Source organism: Vicia villosa, unplaced genomic scaffold (genome assembly GCF_029867415.1).
Source record: "Vicia villosa cultivar HV-30 ecotype Madison, WI unplaced genomic scaffold, Vvil1.0 ctg.002683F_1_1, whole genome shotgun sequence".
Lineage (NCBI taxonomy): Eukaryota > Viridiplantae > Streptophyta > Magnoliopsida > Fabales > Fabaceae > Vicia > Vicia villosa.
The window spans coordinates 297013-323521 of NW_026706003.1; the positions used below are offsets into that span (position 1 = coordinate 297013).

General features: G+C 33.0%; 2 protein-coding genes across 2 annotated transcripts; one reads left to right on the forward strand and one right to left on the reverse strand.

The window, feature by feature from the left end:
- Positions 1-297: 297 nt before the first annotated feature.
- Positions 298-2902, reverse strand: LOC131639532 (F-box/kelch-repeat protein At3g24760-like). The gene is made up of 2 exons (XM_058910023.1): positions 1525-2902; positions 298-782 (listed from the first exon to the last, which is right to left on the reverse strand). Exon 1 carries the CDS (start codon positions 2678-2680, stop codon positions 1535-1537), a length of 1146 nt encoding a protein of 381 aa, XP_058766006.1. The 5' UTR covers positions 2681-2902; the 3' UTR covers positions 298-782; positions 1525-1534.
- A 14566-nt stretch (positions 2903-17468) lies between these two features.
- Positions 17469-20957, forward strand: LOC131639527 (phosphoenolpyruvate carboxykinase (ATP) 1-like). Its single transcript, XM_058910015.1, has 12 exons — positions 17469-17664; positions 18103-18281; positions 18356-18509; positions 18605-18689; positions 18782-18882; positions 18966-19264; positions 19467-19640; positions 19740-19805; positions 19894-20072; positions 20270-20439; positions 20530-20698; positions 20792-20957. The coding sequence occupies exons 1-12, from the start codon at positions 17495-17497 to the stop codon at positions 20933-20935; spliced, it is 1890 nt and encodes a 629-aa protein (XP_058765998.1). The 5' UTR covers positions 17469-17494; the 3' UTR covers positions 20936-20957.
- The last annotated feature ends 5552 nt before the right edge of the window (positions 20958-26509 follow it).

Below are 26509 nucleotides of genomic sequence, written 5' to 3' on the forward strand. Positions count from 1 at the left end.
TAAAAGAGATTGAATTCACCCAATATAATTCAAATGTATTTTTCTGAATCTCTGAATTTTATTTGAAATGATTTGAATTTGAATACCTTCTAGACACTGCCATAATATTCAAATGTATTATTTTGAATCTATTTTATTTGAAATGATTTGAATTAGAATATCTTTTACACACTGCCATAATATTCAAATGTATTTTTTTAAATCTCTGAATTTTATTTGAAATGATTTGAATTTGAATACCCTCTAGATACTGCCCTTCTGACAATCACCATCAAATTGTAATTCAAAACACTCAACTTCTAACACGTGTGACCAGTTCAAGGGCTAACTGGTCCAATGACATTAACATTAAATTGAATAATCCACATTAATGTGGTCCACTATATTTACATTTGGAATTATTAAATACCACACAATTGCCAATATCACATGAAAAAAGGGACTTATCCATGCTCTATGATAGCTAAACAATACTCCATCCATTCTTTATAAACAAATTTTAACTTTTTAGACATTGAATAATTGATATATCTAACTTATATATAGTCTAAAAAACATCATTTATTCAATGAAAGTTAAAATTTACTTATAAATAGGAATGTAGGGAGTACAATACATAGAAAATTCTATAGTTATTAAATTATTGCATATTTATTACAGCTGCTCTTATCTTATTTGAGTAATGCAGCACATGCCTTAGGTGCAGTTGTGCAGCAGCACCTATATACTAACTTCTTCAGCAAATCATTCTTCTTTTAGCAATGAGTCTTTCCCTTTTCTTGCTGTTGAATCACAATATACCAGAATAAGTTAGATAATGAATATTGTAAAATGATAGAAGTGTATGGTAAACAATGTGTAGACAAAATATTTGAATATCAAGTATGATGAATAAGAAGTGTTGAACACCATTCAAGTGAAAGAATTCGTATATCCAGATTGTTGTTCGTTAAAGTTTTGGATGAAGATATGGTGTGAAAACCAGTTAGATGATTGCTTTCAACTTAATGCAAAGATATCATCAATGTATTAGGCTAAGTGTGAAGCCCTGGTTTGAGCATAAAGAAAGTTACAATGCACTTTGAATTCAACTATAGAAAGCTAAGTGTGAAGTATAGCTCATTTGCTACAAGAGCTTCCATCTAAGCATATAACTACCATGCTAACAAACTAACATTGATACTAATTTGATAAAGGGTCAATGAACTAAACATATTTAGTAAGTAAAGTTAATCAAACTATACATACACAATACACAATCACATTCAAAACAGAATGTAATCACTACCTAATTGATCCAACTCATAAAATTCATAAAGATTCGCCAAAGTTTTATACTGACTGTCAACGGCCTAACACAACTCTCTCCTTTTATCCAGACGACTGGTAATGTCAACAATCAACATAGCCACGATTTCAAAACAAAACATAAATGTAGTAGCAAATTATTATATATGATCAAAGTAATATATACACAATCACATTCAAAACAGATTACAACCAAATTCAATGTCGAGAGGATACCTCGCCGAGCTTAATGAAGTCCATGGTGTTGTTGACCTTCACCCAGAATACTATGCAATGAAACACTTGAACAAAAGCTAACAACTTTGTGAAACCTATTCATCAATGATGGCAATTGAGGCACCCTCCTCCAATAACACTCACTCTTCTCACCACCACCACCGCGAATCTCGCAAACACAAGCCGGGTACATCCTATGATAATCCTCATTGAAAACATATATAAGATCACCCAACCCAACACACTTCAAGCTAGCAAATCTATCATCCTCATCACCATCAAAAAGACCACAAAGCAAATCATTAGGCATAACAGAAATCTCACAAACCTCCATACTCATCTCATCAACCTCCCACAAAGTGAAGCTAGACCCACTTGGTGAATTACAAACCCCAGCCAAAACAAGACTTTCCCTACAAGAAATCAAGTAAGAAAACACAACCCCAGAAGGCCTAACAACCCTAACATCACTCCAAACACCAAGTTTCAAATCAAAGGAAGAAACAAAGCATGAATATATCCCAAACACATAGAATTTCCCTTTGAACAAAGCAGATGACAGTGAAGAGGAAGAGTTTCCAGATCTGAAATCCGCAGGAAGAGGAGGAGCTAAATCCCAAGAACCCAAAAGAGGGTCATAGATTTCAACATCCAAACGATCCTCTATATCAACAAGATTACCAATGAACCTAACACCACCCACAACAATAAACTTAACAGAACCCCCATCATTGAAAACACCCAAAAGAGGGTTGATTCTAGGAAAACGAAGAGGTGGAGTAGAATACCAAACGAGAGGATGAAGAATGGGAGTGTAGACAAAGTTAGGAGCCGTGATGAAGAAGAAAGAGGAAGTGCCAATGAAGGAAGTGTTGTTGGGGTAGTGAAGAGGCTGTTGAGGAGTTGGAAGAAGGAACCAAGAGTTGGAAGAAGGGTCAAAGGCAAAAGATTGGTTGTTTTTGGAAGAGATGTTGTGGATACCATGGAGGAAAAACCATGGTTTGTGTTGGTGTTTGTGGTGGGAAGAAAAGGAAGATGATGAGATTATTGTGTGCCATAGTTTGCAAACTGTTGAAGCTTGGATCAAAGTTGGGATTGGGAGGTAAGATAGGATGGATTCAATGAGGTCTAAGCTTAGATTTGTGATTTCTGTCATCACATGAATTTCTCAATCTGGATAGTGTTGTGGGACTAGAGAGTAGATAGATGGTGTAACAGAAGATAGGATAGAAGAACACAACACTTTGAATAGGTAGTTGAGAAAAACTCACACGTAGGTTGTTGGTTGGATGGAGGTGGATTATGTGTGTCGGCTATTGATCTTATTTTATGGTAATGTGTGCTGCAAAATGTGGTTGCTTTAGGAGTGGGATTATAAAAGTTTGGAAATTTTGGTCTAGTCAATTATTGGGTGGCGTCTAAAGTGAAGTACCACTATTTATTGGATGGCTTATTGTCAACCATAAACTTAAGGATATTTTACTTTTCATTATTTAAGAGAGTAAATTTTTGGGCATTTAAATTTTTTTCTATATGAGATAATGGGATCGATTAATTTAAGATCATCAATTTCATCGTTCACTTGCAAGTGATTTATTTAAAGATGAGTATAGTTTTATATGAATTAACTTAACACTATCGAGATTCGAATATAAGATCTAGAGAGATAAATTTAGGATTTATAAATATTGCACTTGACATTTTGTTTAACACAGTCAATTAAATAAAATTATCGTTACAATTATCCTTTTATATATTCTTTATTGTGCATTTTTAGTTTAGTTTCTTATAGAAAAACCAACTTTATACTTAACACTCTTTAGCAGAGTTAATAAATTTATAGTTGGGTAACATAGTTCATTCATTGGTGTAATTGTTTAAAATTAAAAGAGAATTTGAGAGCTATTTATTGAATACTCGACTAACTTTGAAGTTTGACAACAAATTTAGTACGTCATGTGGGGGCAAAATGATTAAAAAAGTTGAGTTGGTCAGACCGCGACTATGTTTAGTATATACACTCAAATTTTGGTAAAATTATTATCAATGTGAACCAACCATCAACTTTAATATCAAAGAGGCAAGCCCCTGATAAACCTAATGTTCCTTTGCAAACTCTAGAAATACCGACATTTGTGCCTTCTCTTATTGATTCTAGAAATGTTTCAGTTCATTCACCTGAACAATAAGTGGTTATGATTACGCCTGTTATTAGAAAACATATTTACATAGAGATACATGACTTCATATCAGGTCTATAAACAATTTGCGTTCCATTATCAAATCCATATTTCATAATGAGATTCAATAAGTTATGGAAGGTTAAACAAGCCAATTCGGGTGACAACTCTCTCACCTTCACCATCAATGAATAAAAGGGAACCAAAGTTGAGTATGGATTAAGATCCAAAGCCAAAATGATCATTACAAGGGTATAACCTTCAAAGATTCAGTTGAATCATATACAACAATTACCTTTCATTACAAAATCCTAGTATAATACTTTCTTTTGGATTTATCGTAGGAGAAACTAGTGGAGAACATTATGTTTCATCAAATAAATATTTAATTTGGACAGATACATATGGATATAACACCACAAAAGTAGTGGGATAAATTGGTATACAACAAATTTCACCTTTCAACAACACTTTGTAGGAGAACATGTCCTACGATGAATGGTAAGTCTTTGGCCAGTATCACGAGCACATATACTAGTTGTTATTTATTTGACTTAGCAATAATATGGCTATAATCCACTTAGATTGGCAAACCTGACAATACTTATCATGAACTGATGTACCAACTCCAACCCATTGGGTTTAACCTTGCCAAGGCCAGATGGTGGTTATGTTGGTCAATAAACATGGAAAGTAATCCACTTGACCAATACAATGCACCAATGATGTAACACCCGAAAATTTATTTAATTATTTAAATAAATTATTCAAGGATTTAATATGGAAATTCGATCGAAGTTGGATTTATTAGTGATATTATAAGACGGAGAATTGGATTATTTAGTCGGTTAATCGAAGAATTAATAAAGTTGGTTTGTGATAATTGTTGTTGCTGATGGTTGTTATAATTGTTGTTAAAAATTGTTGCTAAAGTTATTGTTATAACTGTTGTTGTTAGTTGTTATTATAATTGTTGTTTGAAACTGGTGACAATTGTATGATATGATCTAATATATTAATTATCATACTTTTGTTTATATTTTTCTATATCTCACCCCTTCTGCTGATGTTTCCCCTATCATGGGAAACAGACAGGTACTCAAGATAGCGGTGGAAGTTTGAAGTGATTTTATGAAGTCTTTAGTTGCTGTTAGTCGAGTTGGTGTCTTACTCTGATACGTAGCTCTCGGGATGGGATCATGATTATATTTGTTGTTTTGTTGTTGTATTATTATTATAGCTGTTTAAATTCAAACTGAATAATAAGAAGTAATTACTGTTGTTTTAAGTTGTTTTTAGTTGAATAAAAGTTGATGAATAATTATAAGTTGAAGTTTGATCTAGTTGAATAAACTTGTGTATTAATTATAACTTTAAGATTGTAGATGCCAAATGCTATGTATCAAAGATAAATGAAATACAGGTTGTTTGTGGTTTTAAGTTGAAAATATAATGCCTCATGTTTGATGTTTAAAATTTTACGCACTCTGATTTTATTAAAATTACTGGGTAGAAATGGGGTGTTACATAAGTGGTATCAGAGCAGGTCGGTCCGTCCGGCCAGAGTCGTCTAATTGTTGTTTATCCATTAGTACGCGACAAGTGTGTACAACACTGTCGGTACTTGTTGTTTTTGATTTATTGTTGCAGGAGTGGGTTTGAAACTAAGTGGGGAAGAAGTCGTGCTTCTCGATTATGCTTCGGTTGTAAGTTGTTGGTGCTTCGGTAGTGAAGGACACCTGAATATAGAGATAAGAATTGCGTATGTGCTTGGTGTTGAATAGGTTGCTGAGGGTGATGAGGTGAGATTGTATAACCAAATGTAAGCGAGTGGTAGCTGTTGCTACGTTGCAAGATGTTGTTTCAAGATATTGCTAAAATGGTTGGCAAGTTAGTAAGGATTATGTTGCAATCGTATTGGAAGATTGAGGTATAAGTATTGGATTTAAACTGTGATCGGGTTGTCGTTTGATCGAAGGATTAGATGTGAAAGATGTGTTAAATATGGTGATGTCGTATAGACTTTCGAGAACGAAAATATTCTAAGTGGAGGAGAGTTGTAACACCCAGAAATTTATTTAATTATTTAAATAAATTATTAAAGGATTTAATATGGAAATTCGACCGAAGTTGGATTTATTAGTGATATTATAAGACAAGAAATTGGATTATTTAGTCAGTTAATCAAAGAATTAATAAAGTTGGTTTATGTTGAAGAAAATAATATTAGGAATAATATTTTTTAGTTGGTATAAGTTGTATGTGTGTTAAATAGCAAAGAAGAAGGTGTAAATAATAGGCCCATTAAGAGTTATGAGAAAATATTAATATTTTGGTTTACTAGATTAATAAAAAAAAGGATATATGGAATTAGGTTTATGTGGAAAATAAGGTTTTGGCTTTTGGGAGAATAGATCGTGAAACGGAGTTGTCGACAAAGAGGGGTGAGGTTTTGGCAGAGGAAGAATTGATTGTGAATTTCGGGGAAAAGGCAAAGGCTTACACTCGATCGGATATTAGAGGTGATCTCCAATTCAAGGTAAGGGTGGGGTTCGACTAAGATAACTCATTGTATGATGGTTGTTATGTGGGATTTAGGGTTGTATAATTTTACTGATAAATTGTGTTCATGTGCTGAATTGTGATTTCTGTGATTTTGTTGTGTATCGGTTGATCTGGATTTATAATGAATTTGTTCTGTGGTTGATAATTGTTGGCATATGTTGCGTTGAATTGAGTTTGGAAAATATATGTTGATGGATCGATGAAATTATGTTGAAAAAGTCATAAGTTATATGCGTGTTCTGGGTACCAAAACGGCTAAGAACGGGAAAGTATGAATAAGTGGAGACGGGGGTCACAAAGTGGTGACTGTTCCCCCCCCCCACATATAGGAGAGGGACATCTCCCTAATCTTCCCCAACATTGGAGACCGGCGTCTCCATGGATGCAAGTAGGTGGAGGCGGGCGCCTCCCTCCCTTAGGGGGGCCCACCTCTTGTTTTCTTTGATGTGTGATACGTGACTTTGGTGACTACCTATGCTACTTAGTAAAATTTAGTATAATTAAGTGAACTTTGGCTTTAGATTGTTCCATAAAAATAAAATAGACTTAAAGTAATGAAATAAAGGGGATTCAATGATTTAGTAATGGTTCAGTAAGTTACAGGATTTGTCTATTTGGCGGAAGAATGGTAACAAGTATTAGTAGCCATGTGTTAAATTTTTTCAGGAAATTAAGTAGGTGGCCTAATTCATAGCAGTGAACATGCATATGGATATCAGATGAAGTAGTGACAATTTAGTAGTGGATTGTTTAGTAGTAGAAAACTAATAACTGGAAGAATATGTGTAATAGGAAATAATTACTAGTATCTGAAGTTGAAATTTTGACAGGAAGTTAATAGTGCAGGAATGGCTTATATCAGTAGGAATAAATTTAATAGGAATATGTAGTGGAATAAATAAATGTTGCAGGGAGAATAAAAACAGTACCGATTAGCCGAATTAGTAGATTTAAGCGGTATAATTAATTAACTGGAATTAGTTGAAAATCGACGGGGTGGTTCGTATAGATTAGTAGGTACCTTTGGTTGATTTGTTTTGTTATAATTTTGTCGAATAAGTTGAATTGCAGGTACAGCTGGGTAAGTTGATTCGTCTGGTTTATGGACATTGCTGATTATAGGTCCTATGACCAATGTTGTATTATTTGTGCTGTCGTTGATTAAGTTGTAGGTCGAATGACCAAGTTGGATTACGTTGATGCAATTTGTTGCATGTTCAAGTTGTTGTTTCATTGTTGTTGTTCTGGTTGTCGTTGTGGTTGATGTTGCATGGCATACATTGCATTGTTTAAGTTGGCCTTGATGGCACCAATTTAAGTTGGCCTTGATGGCACCACGTTGAATAGTTATATGAACAAGGGGTGAGCAGATTCATATAAGCCTAAGCAACTATGGATACCCAAATAAACTTATCTAAATTTTTGGTACCATAAAACAAAAAAAGATTTTTGTTATAGGCGTGATCTTTAACTAACTACATATGATCTCAAAAACCCTGAAGAAAGTCCAAATATTCAGTTGTATTTGAGAAGGGGAGACATCAATGGACCTAAGGACCTCATAATCAAATTAGATGAACAAAATTATTACCCCCAAATCATATTTAAAATTTTGTGTTGATAATCCAAAATCAATTTGGATGTGATTAAGTCAAGAAGATTTGGTTGGATGTACCTTAAACAAAGACTTGGTCCAAGAATTACTCTTTATAGAAGATTGATATAAAGGGAGTTAAATTGGATGGTCTAGTGTAACATGTGGAACACGATGTCTCAACATGTGTGATGCAATATTTGGTCTCTTACAATATACATATGGTATTGTAGTATTGGTTTTGGTTTATTATCTATATATGATTCACTCTACAAAAAGATCTGGAATTCATCGAGAAAAGTTAATTTGGATGTACTGGTGCAACATGTTGAACATGAAGCATTAACATATGTGAACTGCAACATGTGGCCCTGGACAACTGGTTGTGATGGATGTTGCTTGGTGCGAAATTTCTAATTTGGATTTCAATCAGATTTGTTGCAGATTGTTTAGCAATGTTTTAGAGATTTGTTTGACAATTGGTGAAGATCAATTTAGATTTAAATGGAGATTTAAATTTGAGTTTGAAATATAACAAATCATATATTTTGTTAAGGATTTTTATGGAGCAAATCCATTAATATATGCTATTATTCTAGATAGATATCCAAGGGTAAAACTCCCAAAAGAAATTGCTATTTAAGGAGATTAAAACCTCACATTTGAGTGAGCATTCTTTAAATATTTTTTGTGTTAGGGTTTATCTTTTGAGTCTTTCTTTGTGTTACGTTTCTGCACCACTCTAGTGTTTCTATTCATATCTTAAGGCATATAGTTTGGTTTGATGTTTGAGTAGGAAAACTTTGTTCTAAGATACTAAGTCTTTAAGCTTGAGAACAAAGTGATTCTTGCATTCCACATTATTGCCATCATAAGGAATATTGTGGGATATTTATGTACACCATACTCATGTTCGAATTTTGATGTTGCTTTTTGCTCTGTTGATTTTATTGGGTGATATGATATGCTACTTGTGTTACTTCATGAAGATCACATCTCGTGGTTATTTTAGCAAAAATTCTCCAAAGGGGGAGATTGTAGTTCCTTTTGTTTGGCTGCATTAGGTAAAAAACATATCTAGAAGATATATTTTAGGCAACATATGGAATAAGATGTTCCAGCATGTGTCCCAGCATCTAAGTGTGATTGGGTTGTTTGCTAAGTATTGATGTTCAACTAAAGTGCTTGTCAAAACTAGTTAAGCAAGAGGTTCCAAGATATAGCTAAAGTGCTTGACAGAACTAGTTAAGTAGAAGGTTCAACATATGATTGTGTATCATCTTGACATAAGGTATGGGTTCTGAGTATCTTCAAAGATTTTCTTCAGAAGAGCTGCGGTGTTGACTTCTTCAGAAGATGCAGATGTTTATTCATGAGAAGAAGTTTATTTTGATAATCCAAAATCAATTTGGATGTGATTCAGTCAAAGAAGATTTGGGTAGATGTATCTTGAAGGAATATTTGGTCCAAGAATTACTTTTCAAAGAATATGGTTATGAAGAGAGTTAACTTGGATGATCTAGTGTAACATGTGTGCTACAACATCTGGTCTCTTATAATAAACATATGATATTGTAGTATTGGTTATGGTTTATCATATATCCAAGATTCTCCCTATAATAAGATCTACTCTTCATAGAGAAGAGTTAATTTGGATGTACTGGTGTAACATATTAAAAACGATGCTTCAACATGTGGGAAGTACAACATCTGGCCCTGGGCAGCTGGCCATGATGGATGTTTCTTGGTGCAAATTTTTTTATTAGTATTTCAATTAGATTGCTGTAGATTGTTTAGCAATGTTTGTGAGATTTGTTTGACAGCTGGTGAAGATCAAATCTGATTTAAATGGAGATTTAATTTTCAATATGAAATATTACAAATCATGTCTTTTGTTAGAGAAAATAAAATCCAACAATATATGTTATTATTCTAGACAGATATCCAAGGAGAAAAAGTCTATAAGATATTGTTACTTAAGGGGACTCAAACCTCACGTTTGAGGTGTGTATGTTTTGAAGATTTCTTGTGTTAGGGTTTATCTTTTGACTCTTTCTTTGTGTTACTTTTGTGCACCACTCTAGCGCCTTCATTCATATCTTAAGGCATAAAGTTTGGTTTGATAGTTGAGTAGTAAAATTTTGTTCTAAGATACTAAGTCTATAAGCTTGAGAACACAATGTTTTTAGTATTCCACGTTATTTCCATCATAAGGAATATTGTAGGATATTTGTTTACACCACTCTATGTTTCAGTAACTTGACATAGTTGGGTTGTTTATTTAAGTTGTATTCAACATTGATCTACGTATTTGTTAACACCAATCACTTAAGATTAGTGATTGAGAGAAAGTGAGAGGGGTTATCATGTTTAGTGGGAGTCTTAAACATAAATTCACTTGGTTTAGGAAGAGGCATTGAACAACATAGGGTTGTTGTTCATAGATGACCAGTTGTACTAATTCCAAGTAGTGAATTTCCTTTCTAGGGTAGAGTGTCCTCTAGACGTAGGTGTGGTTTCACCGAATAGAGTTGCCAATCTCTTGTGTTCTTTTTATTCACTTTCTACTTCATCATCTTGTATAAGCTAAGATATTATTCATTATTGTCATACTGGTTTATCACATTAAGCCAGTTATCAAAACATCGTGTCCAACATCTGTCTGTTCAGGAAAAAATTAGTCTCCAATATGACATCTCCTTCATCAGTAGTGGCTGGAAGATCTAAGCCTTTACCAAATGATGACATAACATCCTTCGTAAGGTAGAGAATTATAAAATCTTCCACACCCCCATAATTTGCATCACTTGCCGCCATCGATGATCTTGCGTGTCTTGGGAACGAATAAGGCAAAAGACAATCATTATCGCTATCACTATGGTTGCATGAATCATAACTACTATCATAATTCCTACACAATTATAATTGTACAAGTTTTGGTCAACCTTACAATCTGACTGTTTCCCATTCTTTATGCAATGTTTCCACGTCTCCCTAACCCTCTCCTGAGTGATAAGTTCTATTACATAATCATTTTCATCTAACTTTATGATAATAACCATTTCTAAACAAGGAAATAAAATATGAGTGAGAGAAGAAGGCTCAATACCTATAACACTTGATGAAAAAAAATGAAATTGAGGAGAAATTTCCTAAGGAAGTGCCGAAGATAAACTCAGAGATTTATGAAGAAAATTCAAACACAGAAAAAGTATAATAGAATAAAGGAATCCATAAATCTGTCATCATTAGACATTGATGTTGTCCCAATTGATGTTAGAGTGGAGCATCAACACCCCACTTGTGGGAATGCACACACTTCAACGACCAACACCCTTTAAACCTGCCTAAGATAGTTTCATCTTATGTAAAATTAAATGTGTCATGCTCCTCAAGGAATCCAACCGTCATGCCTCCTTCAAGCCTTTCCTAAGGGACTCCCCTCTCCAGGCTTTGCATGAAGGAATCACCCTTCTAAGCCTCACTTCAAGGAATCACCCTTCCATGTTGCCCTAGCAATGGACTATAATTTCTTAGTTTAATCACATCCCCCTTCTATGAATCATGCTTGAGGAATTGCTGTAGCAACCTGCCCTAAAAATTAAGATTTTAAAGTCGCCACCTATTCTACCAGGGTGAATAGGAAACCCTACGCAGTTAAGAGATTCGGGGTAAGTAATTATATTCGGGTCAAGGGAAGGTGTTAGGCACCCTTAACCCTTTCCTAAGGTTTTAAGTTTAAGGCAAAGGTTTGTAGCTAAAAGTGTTAAGGTTTAGGGTTTATAGCTAAGGAAATGAATAGGGTGAAAAGTGAGATTTTGGGGAAGGGGACTTGCCTTGGTTATCCAAGTGCCTACGTATCTCCTTAGGGAGGATTAGAGTCTACGTAGTTCGGGGCAGGGTTGTACGCCTTATAATTGATATGAGGTTATTTGAAGGTATTTTGAATTACCTTATCGTAGTTTTGAAAATCCGTAGTTTGAAGATGAAAATGTGTTTTGGACGTGGCGTACAACCCTGGTTTTATTATGTTCTATTAATCGCGATGATCAATAAGTTTAATCACCATAATTAACAGATTTAATAAAAAATTGCTAATTATTCTAATCGATAGATTCGATTATCACCATTAGCAAATAAATGTATTTTAAATTTGATTATTAATTACCGTTACTCCTCGTAATCAATAGATTTGATTAAAATAAATAACGAATTAATAAAAAATGCTAATCATCGTAACCAATAGAATTGGTTAAAACCCTTTAACAAAATAAACCTTATTTGAATTTATTATTTAATTAATTAAATAATCGATTATTAACCATCACGATCAATTAATTTAATCGAAACAAATAATAAATAAAATTTTAATACTAATTATATTATTAATTTAATCTTAAAAATAAATCATGTATAGTGAATAATTAAGATCAATTACATAATTATATAAATAATATAAAACAAATAAACAAAAAATAATAATAATAAAGAACATGGGCGCTACTCCTGTGTGGTGCACTTCTGAGTGTCCATGGTGTGACTGCATGCCTGAGACGTTAGATATACGCTTAGTGAAGATCTGATGGTCTAGACTGAGTGTATATCATGGTCACGCGTAGATGAGTGGCGTAGAATCTGCAAACGAGTTAGGAGAAAATAATGAAAATAAAATGCAACACCTGGGGATTGAACGAAGGCATGGGACTTTGCAAATCACTCTCTTGGCCAAGTGAGCTGTTTTAATTCACTGATTTTAATTCCCCTTCATTGGATCAAGTAGTAAGATGGCCCTGCTTTTTCCAGATTTTCAAACCAACGCGCGTGGGCCCCAGTGACCATTGGAATAACCAATCATGGAGAAGGGGGACTTTTGACACACCAATTGTACAAGAGAGAGAAAGTTGTTGCTTTGACCAGCCAGCCAAGGCAAGCCACGCGTATGATCCCTTGGTTCAAGAACTGTTCATCTCCTTCCCCACGATTTCCTGCGGATTTTGCTATGCACACACCTACGCTTTCACCTGCGGAAAATCCTTTGAATTCTGCAAAATCAAAACTCGCAGCAAAACACGTTATACAAACACAAGTCGTGCCCAGATCCATTAATTGACCTGCCAGGAACCCAATGGTGATGTTAGTTTTGCTTAAAAATGCCTGTAGGTGGCGATACGAACAGGTTGAAGCTTATAGCTTCAACAATGGCACATACCAATACCTGCACCAAAGCTCACAAATTAAGCGTCAAACATGTTATAATGGCTTATATTAAGAGTTATAAATGAGTGAAACTAAACCATGATGCATGAATTAAGAGATTCAAAAATATAAAGGGTAAGCAAACGTGATGATGTGTGGAACGGTTCAGAACACTTGCAGGATCGAGTAAGTAGATGAATCGACTCCTAGATGCTCAAGGAAGAGAACTCAATGCTCAGGACTGGTTGATAATGACTGCCACAAAGCTTTTCTTTTGCCCTAGCTTCCTTTGAATTTTTGTCAATAAGAAACCCTAGCCTCCTCCTCTCCTCTCCCCTCTTACGATCTGATATTCTCATCTATATATATGGAGTGCATTAGGGTTATGAAACTTGGAAAGTAATCAATCAATATGTGATATGAAAATTGAAAAAGATTTTGTATAAAATCTTTCTATTTTAGAACTCCAGTCTATTTCATGCACATTCTCCATTCATTCTTGGCCCTTGGATCATATTTGGATTTGATTTGAATTAATAGAAAAGGAATGATCATTATATAGTTATTTTAGGATTTTATTTAATTTTTATTTGAACTTAATTAGACAAAATCAAATATAAATAAAATATTATCACAAAAATAATTATATTTGACCAATAGACCTCTTTTGGGCTTATTATCATGTGGGTAGTTCAAACATTGAGGCCCATTTGACAAAAATCCAAGATTGCTCAATATTGACTTCATGTACTTTCGCAAAAATTGCTCAACTTCAACAATGTATATCTCTCTCAATTTTAACCCTATGGAGGTGTTCTTGAACACTTTAGAAATCTTAGAGTGTCCTCTAAATTTCCCTTTTGGTTTCATTTCAATTGAGTCTTCCATGTTCATGTTATGGGCTTTTGAAAAAGATGACCTTTTTATGACCTTTTTGGAGGACCTATAATGTATTGGACCATATCTCTTGAATAAAGCATTTCCAGCCTTGGCATGTGAGAGACAAAGTTGTAGAGAATCCAATTTACTTCATAATAGGCTTTGGTTGGGAAATTTTTTATACTCCATGTGAAAGTTATGGCCAGTCAAAGTTGAGTTGACTTTCTCCTTAAAAACCCTAATTTAGAAACTTATGGTTTTGATGATTTTGAAGTTGTTCCTTGATGAATCATGATCAACCTTTGATCAAATGATGAATGATTCTTCATAATATTGATGTTAACCAAAAATCAGGAGTTTTGACTATACTTTGACCATAGTTGACTTTTAGATCTAACTAGTCGACTGTGGATCATCTGAGCATTTGAATGAGCAATCCTTGGAATTGAAGCTTGACTTTTGACATGGAGATACCTTGAACCCTAATAAACCATATTAAATCCATCGGAGCCCTTCATACATCCTTTCTCCTTAGCAAATCCAAAACCCTAATCTTGAGGACCCTTTGATTAGGAGAGTATGCTTTAGATTAAACCTTGAGCCTTGAATCTTTGTATGAGTTTGGAAGTGAAATGGGATGGGCAAATTTTGGGGTATGACAATTGAAAACTTTCTTGGTGCCAAAGAGGATGATCCATAACATACATTTCCAAGAGTACCACAATTGGAGGTGTGGCTTATAAGGGCGGCATCTCATGGAAATCACGTGAACTCGTTTGACCGTCCCAATGAAACTTGGGCATGGATTATTAGGTTCAACCCAGGTGAATTAAGACATTTCAACAAACGTGTAGATGAAGTATCAACAACACGAAATTTATAAGGATGTAATCTCCCTTCCATATTAAAAGGGAAAATGGTTTCCTCATTCCCACGGTCTATCTAAGTGTGTGGGCGTTAGAATCTATCCATTGACAACTACTTACACAAGGGGTCAAGTATATAATAACCCAACCTTGGAGAATGCTATCACTTTCTACATATTCATAATCTAAAAGCCATTTTGTATTCCATAACATAATGAGGGTTCACACTATTGTACTTCCCATAAGTACAATGATGTTCCAAATCACTCATCCACAAGTATGAATTATTCTATTTCCAATTATATGTATCCCACACTATAGTAATTATGTTATGTCCATTAACATTCTTGCAGAACAAAAAACATATTTAGAGGCTAGCAAATTTGAATGTTGAAACCAAACATTTTAAACTATAATCTCATGTCTTGAAAGAACATACACATGGAAACTTTTGGTTTCCACCAAATATAAAAATTTGAGCACATGTGGATATATAAAATCAAGTTTCACGCGATAGTATTGTTGAATGGTTCAAATCACAATTATATAAAAATGATACAACTAAATAAAATGTTTGATCTACTTTGATACTTACTCTCATGTGGATAAACTCACTACTTCTAGATTAGTCATTGCTCTTATTGCCATAATTTTTTTTACCAATTAGATGTCAATAATGCATTCTTTCACGCCGAGTTGCAAGAAGATGTATATATGATAGTACCTCCTGAAATCACACCCTCCAAACTCAATCAAGTTTGCAAACTCATTAAATCGTTGTACGGTCTCTACCAAGCTAGTAGAAAGTGATATGAAAATATCACCAAATTATTGATTGAACATCATTTCCATCAAGAAAATTATGATGATTCCTTATTCATTAATAAAACACCTGAGTCATTTGCCTTGTGATTAGTTTTTGTAGATGATATTGCAATTGTTGGGAATCCCATGCCTAGATTTGATAAGATCGAACATATGATGCATAACACCTTTCAAATCAAGAACCTTGGCTAGTTCATTCTGAGCAATGAATTTCTTTATGCTGGAGAAAATAATCTTTGGACAATCATTCTAATATATGGTTACTTGTTTCCAAACATGTCACCACTCCTTCCGATCCATCCAACAAGCTTCATCATGATGCTCATGCTTTCCATGACATTCCTGGATATAGGCCCTTAATTGGCATTCTATTATACCTCATAACTACAAGACCTAACATCACATTCATTACCCAATAGTTGATCCAATTCCTTTTTAATCCGACCACTTCTCACTACACTACAACTACTAAAACACAAATATTTGAAACAAAGTCCATCTAGACAAATCTCTTTTTCTCAAATATTTATCACTTCAATTGATATGTTTCTCATATGCGATTGGGCCGGTTGCTTAAAGTTTGTAAGATCTATTTATGGCTAATATTTTTTTTCTTGGCAAATCCCTCATTTCATGGCGTACCAAAAAGAAATTAAGGGGTGCAGTTACCGTGCATAGATAAAAATCTGTGCACCATGCATAGATTATTATGGACCCTTGGATCATTGGAACAAATTTTAGACATCACTTGTTATTACTCAATACTCAATACTCACCACTCAATACTCAATACTCAATACTGGATTAAAAACATGATCAAATGGCTTATGTACGCTTATGCATGGTGCATAAGTAAAATCCTTATGGACAGCCATAATTTGTTGTGGTTTGGTTCAGTACAGTTTGATTTTCTTAAAGAACTATACCATGGACAGCCATAATGAGGAACAATTATTTCAACTTAAACTCGACTCATTAGGAATTGGCCGAGTTCGAGTTCATCACGAACTTTTTTCCAGCTCAAACTCGACTTGTTAGAAGTTCACGAACATCTCGGTTCAACTCCTTAGGTTTATCTTATTAGGTTCAACTCGCTTATTTCTCAGACTGAAAACTGATTTTTAAAAGTCTATTTTTTTATGTATATATTTGACATTCTAAATTAATATTTTTAAAATAAAAAATATAGAAATAAAATAAAATGTATAAGATTGAAATTTATACGATGTTAGTTCTATTTGTATAATTTTTTATATAAATAATTTGTTCTCTTGAAAATATAAATTATCAATTAAAACCGTTAGATTAAAAAAAAGATATGGTTAAGATTTGGAGCAAATATTTAAGCTTACAATAAAATTCATTTTGCAAAAATAAGTTTATGGATGACAATTTTGCAAAAATAGATTTATGGGTGACAATTAATACATCCATGGAAACTAACCAAACAACATTTCCGGTGGATAATGTGTTGGACATTTTCTATTCTAAGCCCTTAAGCTTAGGGATCATAGGTTTAAAACCCACATCAAAACCTTCTACTTTCTTTCATACTCATTCTAATTTCTTTCTTTCTCTCTATCTCATTACTAGGTACGTTCTGATTCCCTCATTGTTGTTGCATAGATATTTTTAATGGAAACTGTGTTTAGAGACATGTTTATGTCCATGTCATGTGTCTGTATCAGTAGTTTATATGGTATAGTTATGTAACACATGCATGCATGTATTGTTACAATTTTATGAAAATTTGAATCATAATAAACCTTACATGGCATAGTCTCATGTTATAAATTTGTGTGTTATTATGTGTCTTGTTAACGACAGATAATTGCAAGATGTCGCCAACCAAAGACAAAGCTACAATGGAAAATAACGACGACGAGGGAAGTATTCAAACGGTTAAGGCTAACACCATTGATGAGCTTCATTCACTACAAAGGAAGAAAAATGTTACTCTCAGGGCCGGATCTCAGGTTGATTTAAATACTTATTCTAGAGAAGAGCGTCACAAACAACAACTTGAATCCATCAGGTATGTGGTCTGACTAACAAATTTTCATGTGTTTGAATGTTCATTATGTTATAATAAATTGTTACATGATCTAAGCATTTCATTTTCATTATGTAAAAATTTGATTTCTTAATTAATCACTTCATTATATAAATTTGTTAATAGTATGTTTTTAATCATTTATTTTTAGAGAAATAAATTAATAAAATAAAATATTATCGTAATTTAGCGGAATACACTTCTCTCATTGGCTTTAAATCACAATGCATATTCTATTATGTTAGTGTTAAATTCTCTTGACAGAATTTTACGGTCTATTGTAGTTTGTTCGGTTGGAAGGATTAGTTTATTCAGTTGCGTACAGAAAATATCCGATTATACGTGAAAAAAATATATAGTACGCAAACTTGTCTGATAATAATGAAATGATTAATAACATGAATTAGTTTGATGAAACAGTGCATCTCTAGCTTCATTAACAAGAGAAACTGGACCCAAAGTAGTGAAGGGAGATCCAGCTTTGAGATCAGAAACACAAAGAGTTGCTCATGTGCCTCACCAACGTATCACACCAACCATTGCTGTCAGTGATAGTGCCCTCAAGTTCACTCATGTTCTCTATAATCTCTCCCCAGCAGGTTCTCTTTTACTTTCTCTTTTCACTCATATTTTATATATCAAAACTCTATGCTAATGTGGAAGAATGGTACAGAACTTTATGAGCAAGCCATAAAGTACGAGAAAGGCTCGTTCATAACTTCAACCGGAGCCTTGGCCACGCTTTCAGGGGCCAAGACTGGACGGTGTCCGAAAGATAAGCGTGTGGTGAAGGATGACCTCACTGAGAATGACCTTTGGTGGGGAAAGTAAGCATATTTTTCATATTAAGGACTAGTTTGAATTTGAAATTCGGTTAAGGGATTGCTAGAGTAATTTTATCTAAAATTGTTATGTTTTGAAGGGGTTCGCCTAACATTGAGATGGACGAGCATAGTTTCATGGTGAATCGAGAAAGAGCTGTTGATTACTTGAACTCTTTGGATAAGGTCACATTTCTCACTTATGGACTAAAAATGTAATTAAGATTGAATATGAAAATGGAGAGAAATCGAAGAGAATGATATAATCGAATTTGCAGGTTTTCGTGAATGATCAATTCTTGAACTGGGATCTAGATAACAGAATCAAAGTCAGGATTGTTTCTGCTAGGGCTTATCATTCACTTTTTATGCACAACATGTAAGTTCTAACTTTGTTATTTGCCTGCTCACGCTGTAACTGCGAATGTGGACTGAAATTTAACCGAATGTGCGTATTGGCAGGTGCATTCGACCAACTCCTACAGAGCTTGAGGAATTTGGAACACCGGATTTCACTATTTACAATGCAGGACAGTTTCCGTGTAATCGTTATACACATTACATGACATCTTCAACGAGTGTTGATATTAATCTTGCAAGGAAAGAAATGGTGATTCTTGGAACACAGTATGCTGGTGAAATGAAAAAGGGTCTTTTTAGTCTCATGCATTATCTCATGCCGAAGCGCAAAATCCTTTCGCTTCACTCCGGTTGCAATATGGGCAAAGATGGCGATGTTGCTCTCTTCTTTGGACTCTCAGGTATATATTTATCTTCTACAATCACAACTGCGGTTGCAGACTACCATTTAAAACCATATTTTAAATAAAGCTTGTCTGGCACACGTTACATATCAGGTCACACTAATATTGTTAATAATCCTTAGAAATATTATCGTAGTTAAACGAAAGACTTACAATGATTTTTTAACCTTTTCTTTTATCTTATCATCGTCTATGCTAGGTACTGGAAAAACCACTCTTTCAACGGATCACAATCGGTATTTAATTGGAGATGATGAGCATTGTTGGAGTGAGGATGGTGTCTCAAACATTGAAGGTGGTTGTTATGCAAAGTGCATTGATCTATCTAGGGAAAAAGAACATGATATCTGGAATGCTATCAAGTTTGGTACAGGTATTAATATGAAGCTACTTTAATATCTATTTTCATCTTTAGTTACCTCATACGAGAGATTTGTGTTTTGATATGTTTTCTTATCACTTGCTTTATCAGTCGTGGAAAATGTTGTTTTTGACGATCATTTTCGAGAAGTTGATTATGAAGACAAATCAGTTACAGGTAACTAATAACTTTGTTTTTTAGTTGCTTTAGTTGCCAACGTTCTCTTCTGGTTGAGCAATGATAATATTGTTGTTTTGTATTGTAGAAAATACTCGCGCGGCTTATCCAATTGAGTACATTCCAAATGTGAAGTTACCCTGTGTTGGTCCTCACCCGAAGAATGTGATATTATTGGCCTGTGATGCATTTGGCGTGCTTCCACCAGTTAGTAAACTAAGCCTGTCACAGACAATGTATCATTTCATCAGTGGATATACAGCTTTGGTAATGTTTAACTCACTCTCTGATATATCTTAGTAATATTTATGAATTACTGACAAACACACCAGACATGACACTTATATTGACACGTGATGAATAGTATGACACACCTTCAACTTGAAGTGTTAGTGTTAAATAGGATAAATTTATGTTTTTATGTATCTCTCATTCGTTAACTTTTATATGGATCATAAATGAAGGTGGCTGGCACAGAAGAGGGTATAAAAGAGCCACAGGCAACGTTCTCGGCTTGTTTTGGTGCAGCGTTTATAATGCTACATCCTACAAAATATGCAGCAATGCTTGCTGAAAAAATGCAAAACCATGGTGCTACTGGATGGCTTGTTAATACTGGTTGGTCTGGTGGAAGGTATGCATTCAGGATTTTTATTAAAATGTTGATGTTTTTCTTTATATAGAATCTGAATTTAAATTGGTTTATGCTTCTGTCGAAATGTAGCTATGGTTCTGGAAATCGCATTAAACTATCCTATACAAGAAAAATTATTGATGCTATTCACTCTGGAAGCCTCTTGAATGTTGAGTACAAGAAGACCGAGATTTTTGGACTTGAGATCCCTACTGAATTGGAGGGAGTCCCCTCAGAAATTCTTGATCCTGAGAACACGGTTAGTTTCCCTTGAACTCGTGCTTTTTACTTGTTATTTGAGCCTAACACTTTTTAAAATATTTTAAGCATTGGATGTTTTGTTATTTTGCAGTGGTCAGACAAAGCAGCATACAAAGAGACATTGTTGAAGCTGGCTGGATTGTTCAAGAAGAATTTTGAAACCTTCACTGACTATAAGATTGGTGAAGACAACAAATTGACAGAAGATATTCTTGCAGCCGGTCCAATCTTTTGAAGCAATCTTGTGTTCGGTTTCGCAGAGAAGAAGACTAAGGATGGCTATAAAATATGCTTGTAAACAATATGTAATGCTTGTAAAAAATATGTATTTTTAACTGATTTTAATTAACTTAGCTACAAACTAGTTTTTCCCTTTCATAATGCTTTTTATTTCTGCATTTTCATTTGACTATTTCTAAGACGGTACAGAAACATATTTTCATCAAATTAATTTGAGTTGAGAGGATTCTAACTCTATAAAGATCATACCTTTCATGTAAATAAATACTTGTACAATCTTTGCTATTAGAAAGAGAAATATAAATATTGTGTTACAATTAGATTTAGTATGACCACTCTTAGAGCCATTCTTTAAATAGAATTCTTAATAAATAGTGCAAAAACTTTATCTAGCCTTTTGGTAACAGATTCTATACAATAAAAACAAAAGATTATTCAGTGAATATAATTCCAAGCTTCATGCACAAGTTCATCGTTTATGAAGGGATGCAAATACCACATTAGGCAGTGGCTTTCCAGTTCTTCCGATGATACGTTCAGATCTAACGCAGAAACGATCTTTTCGTGTACCCAAGTGGAATATTTTAAGAGAGTTCTTCACATGACTGACAGTAATGTAATAGACAAACCATTAATTACCTGCATCAAATAGTCTTGTTGGACCATACCGTATACGGCAACCATTAGAGCAGCTAAATGCCTGGAATCAGTATTTTCCTTATCAAATAGCGTGTAAATGATGCACAAATCTAGTGATACATTTTTATTCAAAAAGATAGAAATTGTATAAGAAATTCTCTTAATTAAAAAATTAGTAGCATTACCAAATCATTATAGATCTCTTGCTTGTTCATTTCAAAATCAATATCTGTATCTGAAAGGGATGATAATTTTCCATGTATACTTTGCAGAACATTTCTTATGTTAGCCTGTATATCTTCAACTTCATCAAGTACTACCTTCACTGCAAGACATCAACAATTAGTTAACCGTCAAACTAAAAGAAAGAAGACAATATCACAAAGACAAGGTTTAAGCCTAAAGAATATATTGCACGATAAAGGGAAAGGAAGAGACGAAGGCTTGGCTTCCGCCGCCTGTGGTAGTGTGGAACTTAGAGCTTGGATGCCAAAGTATGAAAAAGGAACCGATGATACAAAAAGTGATCTAAGACGCCAAAACAAAAATTATATATTTTTTATTTTTAAATTATAATGATTAGAACATTTTTTTCATTGATATTTGAAAAAAAATAATTCATTTAAAAAAAGTTTGGTAATTTATATTTCATTCAATCTCAAGAATTCTCCTAATCTAATGTAAATTGATTTATGTAAATAAGGCTGGAAATGAGTCGAGTCGAGTCGAACTCGCCTCAGCTTAGTTCGACTCGTTAAAAATTAGCCGAGTTCGAGTTCATCACGAATATGGTTGTTCAAAACAAATCATGAATCGAACCGATCCGTTATGCAATTAACTAGTCTCAAATTAATCCCGAATCGAACCATTGTTACTTAAGTTTTTAAATCGAATTTTTTTCTTGAAAATAAAAAAAGTCTTTTTTTTTTCTAATTACAAAAGTTGTTTTTTCTTGAAAGTGATTTTTTACGAAAATAAAAAAGTTGATTTTTTCAAAAGATAAATGTCGATTTTGCCAAAAAAAAAAGTCATTTTTTCTTAAAAATTAAAAAACTCGATTTTTACCGAAAAATAAAAAAAAATGTTCAAAAATAAAAAAGTTGATTTTTCCAAAAATAAAAACGTCAGTTTTTGCCAAAAAATCAAATTTTTTTCGAAAATAAAGAATCGATTTTTCCAAAAAAAAAATATTAGTTTTTTTCGAAAATAAAAAGATTCATTGTTTTTAAATAACTCGATTTTTCCAAAAAAAATTAAATGTTGATTGTTTTCAACAATAAATTAAATATCATTTAAGAAATGAACCACAATTTATCATATCATTCATTAATCAACCTGAACTATAGTTAATCATATCGAACCATGATTAATCAAACCGAACCACAATTAATTAACCATGATATTAGTTGATTATGTTGAAACTTTGGTTAAGCTTATTTTCTTCAAATTAATATTTTAACATTAAAGTTTATTTTAAATATATAAAATAGTTTATTTAAATATTACTCGCTCCATTTCTTTTTAAGTGTCGTTTTAGAAGTTTTTTTTAATTTAAGTGTCGTTTTTATAGTTTAATGTTAGAATTAGTTAATTATAACATTATTTTAACAATAACACCACTTCATATTTTCCATAAAATTAATTATTTTTCAATTAGTCATTGGAAAAGGAGAAAGAATGTATGATTGAATTTATTTAGAAAGAGAAAATAAATTAGGATATAATAAAAAAAAACTCTAATAATCCACTATCTTAATTGAATAGTTTTATACTAAAACAACATTTAAAATGGAACAGAAAGAGTAACTTTTTTTAAACAGTAGTAGAAATATTTATTTAGTAAAGATTATTTAAATTATTTATGGATTAAGCTTTGACTGTAGATTACTAATAAATAATAATATTTAAATATGGATTAAGTTTAGTAGTAACCTTTTCAATGTTATTTAAACATTATTATAGTAACCTTTTAAATTAAGTTTATCCTTTTAAGTTTATCTTTTAAGTGAATTAAGTTTATCCTTTTAAATTATTTAGCAGCAACCTTTTTTAAATATTATTTAGTAGTAAACTTTTTTTAAACATAAAAGGTTATTTAAACTTAATCCATAAATAAATAAACTTTTCAACACTTAAGTTATTCATTTAGTAGTAAATTTTTTTAAACGAGTTTAATTGATATACATTGTCAGTGTAAAAAAATTTATATCATCATTACATCATGAACATCCAATTGTATTACTTTAAAAGAAGTTAAATAAAAGTCTAACCTTTTATACTTGTCATTTGTCAATGATTGTGATTCACTAACAATGTAAAGAATCTTTATACTTTCGGTGTATTTTAATTAAATTCTTTTTAAACAACATTATTTAAATATTGATAATGGAGTCTACATTCAATTAAGTGGATATTCGAAATGCTGATAATGTGTTAGTAATTTATAATAAAATCAATACTAATAATCAATAATGTTGTTTTAGAGATAATGTACAAATGAAATGTGATAAAAAAAGAGCTTTATTAATTAGTTGGTTTTGAAAAATGTCATTAAAATAGAATGTCATTGTTGTTAAATACGAAACTTTGAAAAACAATTAAATAGAATTTCATTTTTATTTACTGTGTCATTCTTAAAAATAACGATTAAATAGAATATCATTGTTATATCCTGTTCACTTGTTAATATATATATATATATTTTTTTGAGATAAATAACTTTGATTAATTTCAAAAAAATCAGTAATTACAAGCGATCCTAAGGGATCCAGCCACTAACGATCAAGAAGACAAGGAAAATCAACATCTATCACATATCTATTATAGCATTAGGATAGCTATGTATTTTCTCAATTTCTTATTATTCCAGCCTCTATATTTCATAGTATTTATAATTTTTCTCCCTATACTTGTGGTATCCACATCCTTCCCAAAACTTTTGTGATTTTGGAGATTCCAGATTCCGTAGACCGTTTCCGTAATGGTCATTTTGAGCATGGCAGCTCTGGCACTATTCCCTTTCACATGTTGTATCAACAATTCTATCTCATGATTCCAAGCTTTTGGACTATGTTGTACTTGGATCCAATCCAGGACCTCCTTCCAAATTTTCCTAGTGTGAGGACATTCGAAAAAGAGATGATCGACAGATTCATCTATGGGGCAGAAGCAGCAACCTTTATTATCAATCAAACTGAATTTATGTAACATGTCCTTGGTGGATAGTCTCCAAAGTGTTAAGGATTATAGGCCTATTGCTTGCTGCAGTACCCTGTATAAGATAATCTCCAAAGTGTTGGCAAATAGACTGAGCAGGGTACTGAATGTTATTGTTGGATGTAATCAGGCTGCCTTCGTAAAAGGCCAAAATATTCACAATAACATCCTCCTAACGTATGAACTGATTTAGGGCTATGAGAGGAAATGTGGTACTCCAAGATGCTTGATGCAAATGGATATTCAAAAAGCATATGACACAGTTGAATGGAAAGCGTCGGAAAGTATCTTAAATGAGGTTGGTATTCCTAGAAAATTCACAAACTGGGTGATGATTATTGTATCGACTGTATCATATAGGTTCAATGTGAATGGACAATATACAAACATTATGGAGGCTAAGAGAGGACTTAGACAAGGTGACCCCATCTCACCTATGCCTTTTGTCATTGTTCTAGAATGCTTGAATCGTTACTTGTACAAGATGCAAAAGACAACAGCTACAACTATCATCCTAAGTGTGAGAATTTGAAGATCACCAATTTATGCTTAAGAGACGACCTCTTAATGTTTTCCCGTGGCGATAAGATTTCGGTGAAAATGATGATGGAAACATTCAGGAAATTTTCTCTTGCTACAGGGCTGAAAGTTAACCCTCAAAAATGCAGAATCTATTGTGCTGGAATAGATAGCAACATGCAGAAGTAGATTGCCCAAGTTACAAAATTCCAAGAAGGGAAACTTCCCTTCAAATATCTGGGGGTGCCTGTCACCGGAAAAAAATTTCCTATTCATCACTACATGTCGTTGGTAGATCGTATTGTGGGAAAAAACAAACATTGGAGTGCTCGAATGCTTACGTATGCAGGGAGAATGCAACTGATAAAAAGTGTGACTTTTACGCTCACGAATTATTGGTTACGATGTTTCCTTTCCCGAAAAGTGTGATCCACAAGATTGAATCTATTTTTCGAATTTTCTTGTGGACAGGTGGTTACGAAGGTAATCATAAGGCACCGGTAGCGTGAACGAAGGTTTGTACTCCTAAAAGCTATGGGGGTCAGAATATAATTGATATGGACCTTTGGAACAAGACTTATATGATGAGACTTCTTTGGGATATAAGTGGCAAAGCAGATTCTCTCTGGGTAAGATGGATTCGAGCATACTACTTGAAGAACAAACAACTGATGGAAATAGAGATCAAACAGAATTACTCTTGGATGATGAAGGCGGTCCTTGATCAAAGAAATTGTGTCAATGATATTGATGATAGGGAGGATATCATGATTACTAACAACTTCAATATGAGTAAGGTGTATAAGAAGTTACAAATGTGTGATCAGAAGGTGGAATGAAAGAACTTGATGTATGGTAACACAGCGAGACCGCGAGCTTGTTTTATTATTTGGCTTGTTAATATATTTTATTTTTACGTCTTTATTAATGTGTTAGTTTTAAAAGATTAATCTAAAATATGATATAAGTAATATGAGGCCTAATAATAAAATTTTAAATAATTTTAAATTTTTAAATAGATTAAGGATTTGAATATAAACCTGTTTAAATTTAAATACTTTGTATTATACATTGGTGACAAAAAAACACTTATAAAAATTGATTTGAAAAATAAAAAATGATTTCTTATAAAAACAATTTTAAAAAATTAATAATGGTTCAGAATTAAGAACCGGTATACTGAATCATTTGGTTC

Bases quoted from the DNA above. Each gene is read 5' to 3' on its own strand.
- LOC131639532 (XM_058910023.1), bottom strand. From the start codon at position 2,680: ATGACAGAAATCACAAATCTAAGCTTAGACCTCATTGAATCCATCCTA.
- LOC131639527 (XM_058910015.1), top strand. From the start codon at position 17,495: ATGGAAAATAACGACGACGAGGGAAGTATTCAAACGGTTAAGGCTAAC. The intron at 18,690-18,781 runs GTCACATTTCTC...TCGAATTTGCAG, and splicing joins ACTTGAACTCTTTGGATAAG to GTTTTCGTGAATGATCAATT. The intron at 19,641-19,739 runs GTATTAATATGA...TTGCTTTATCAG, and splicing joins TGCTATCAAGTTTGGTACAG to TCGTGGAAAATGTTGTTTTT.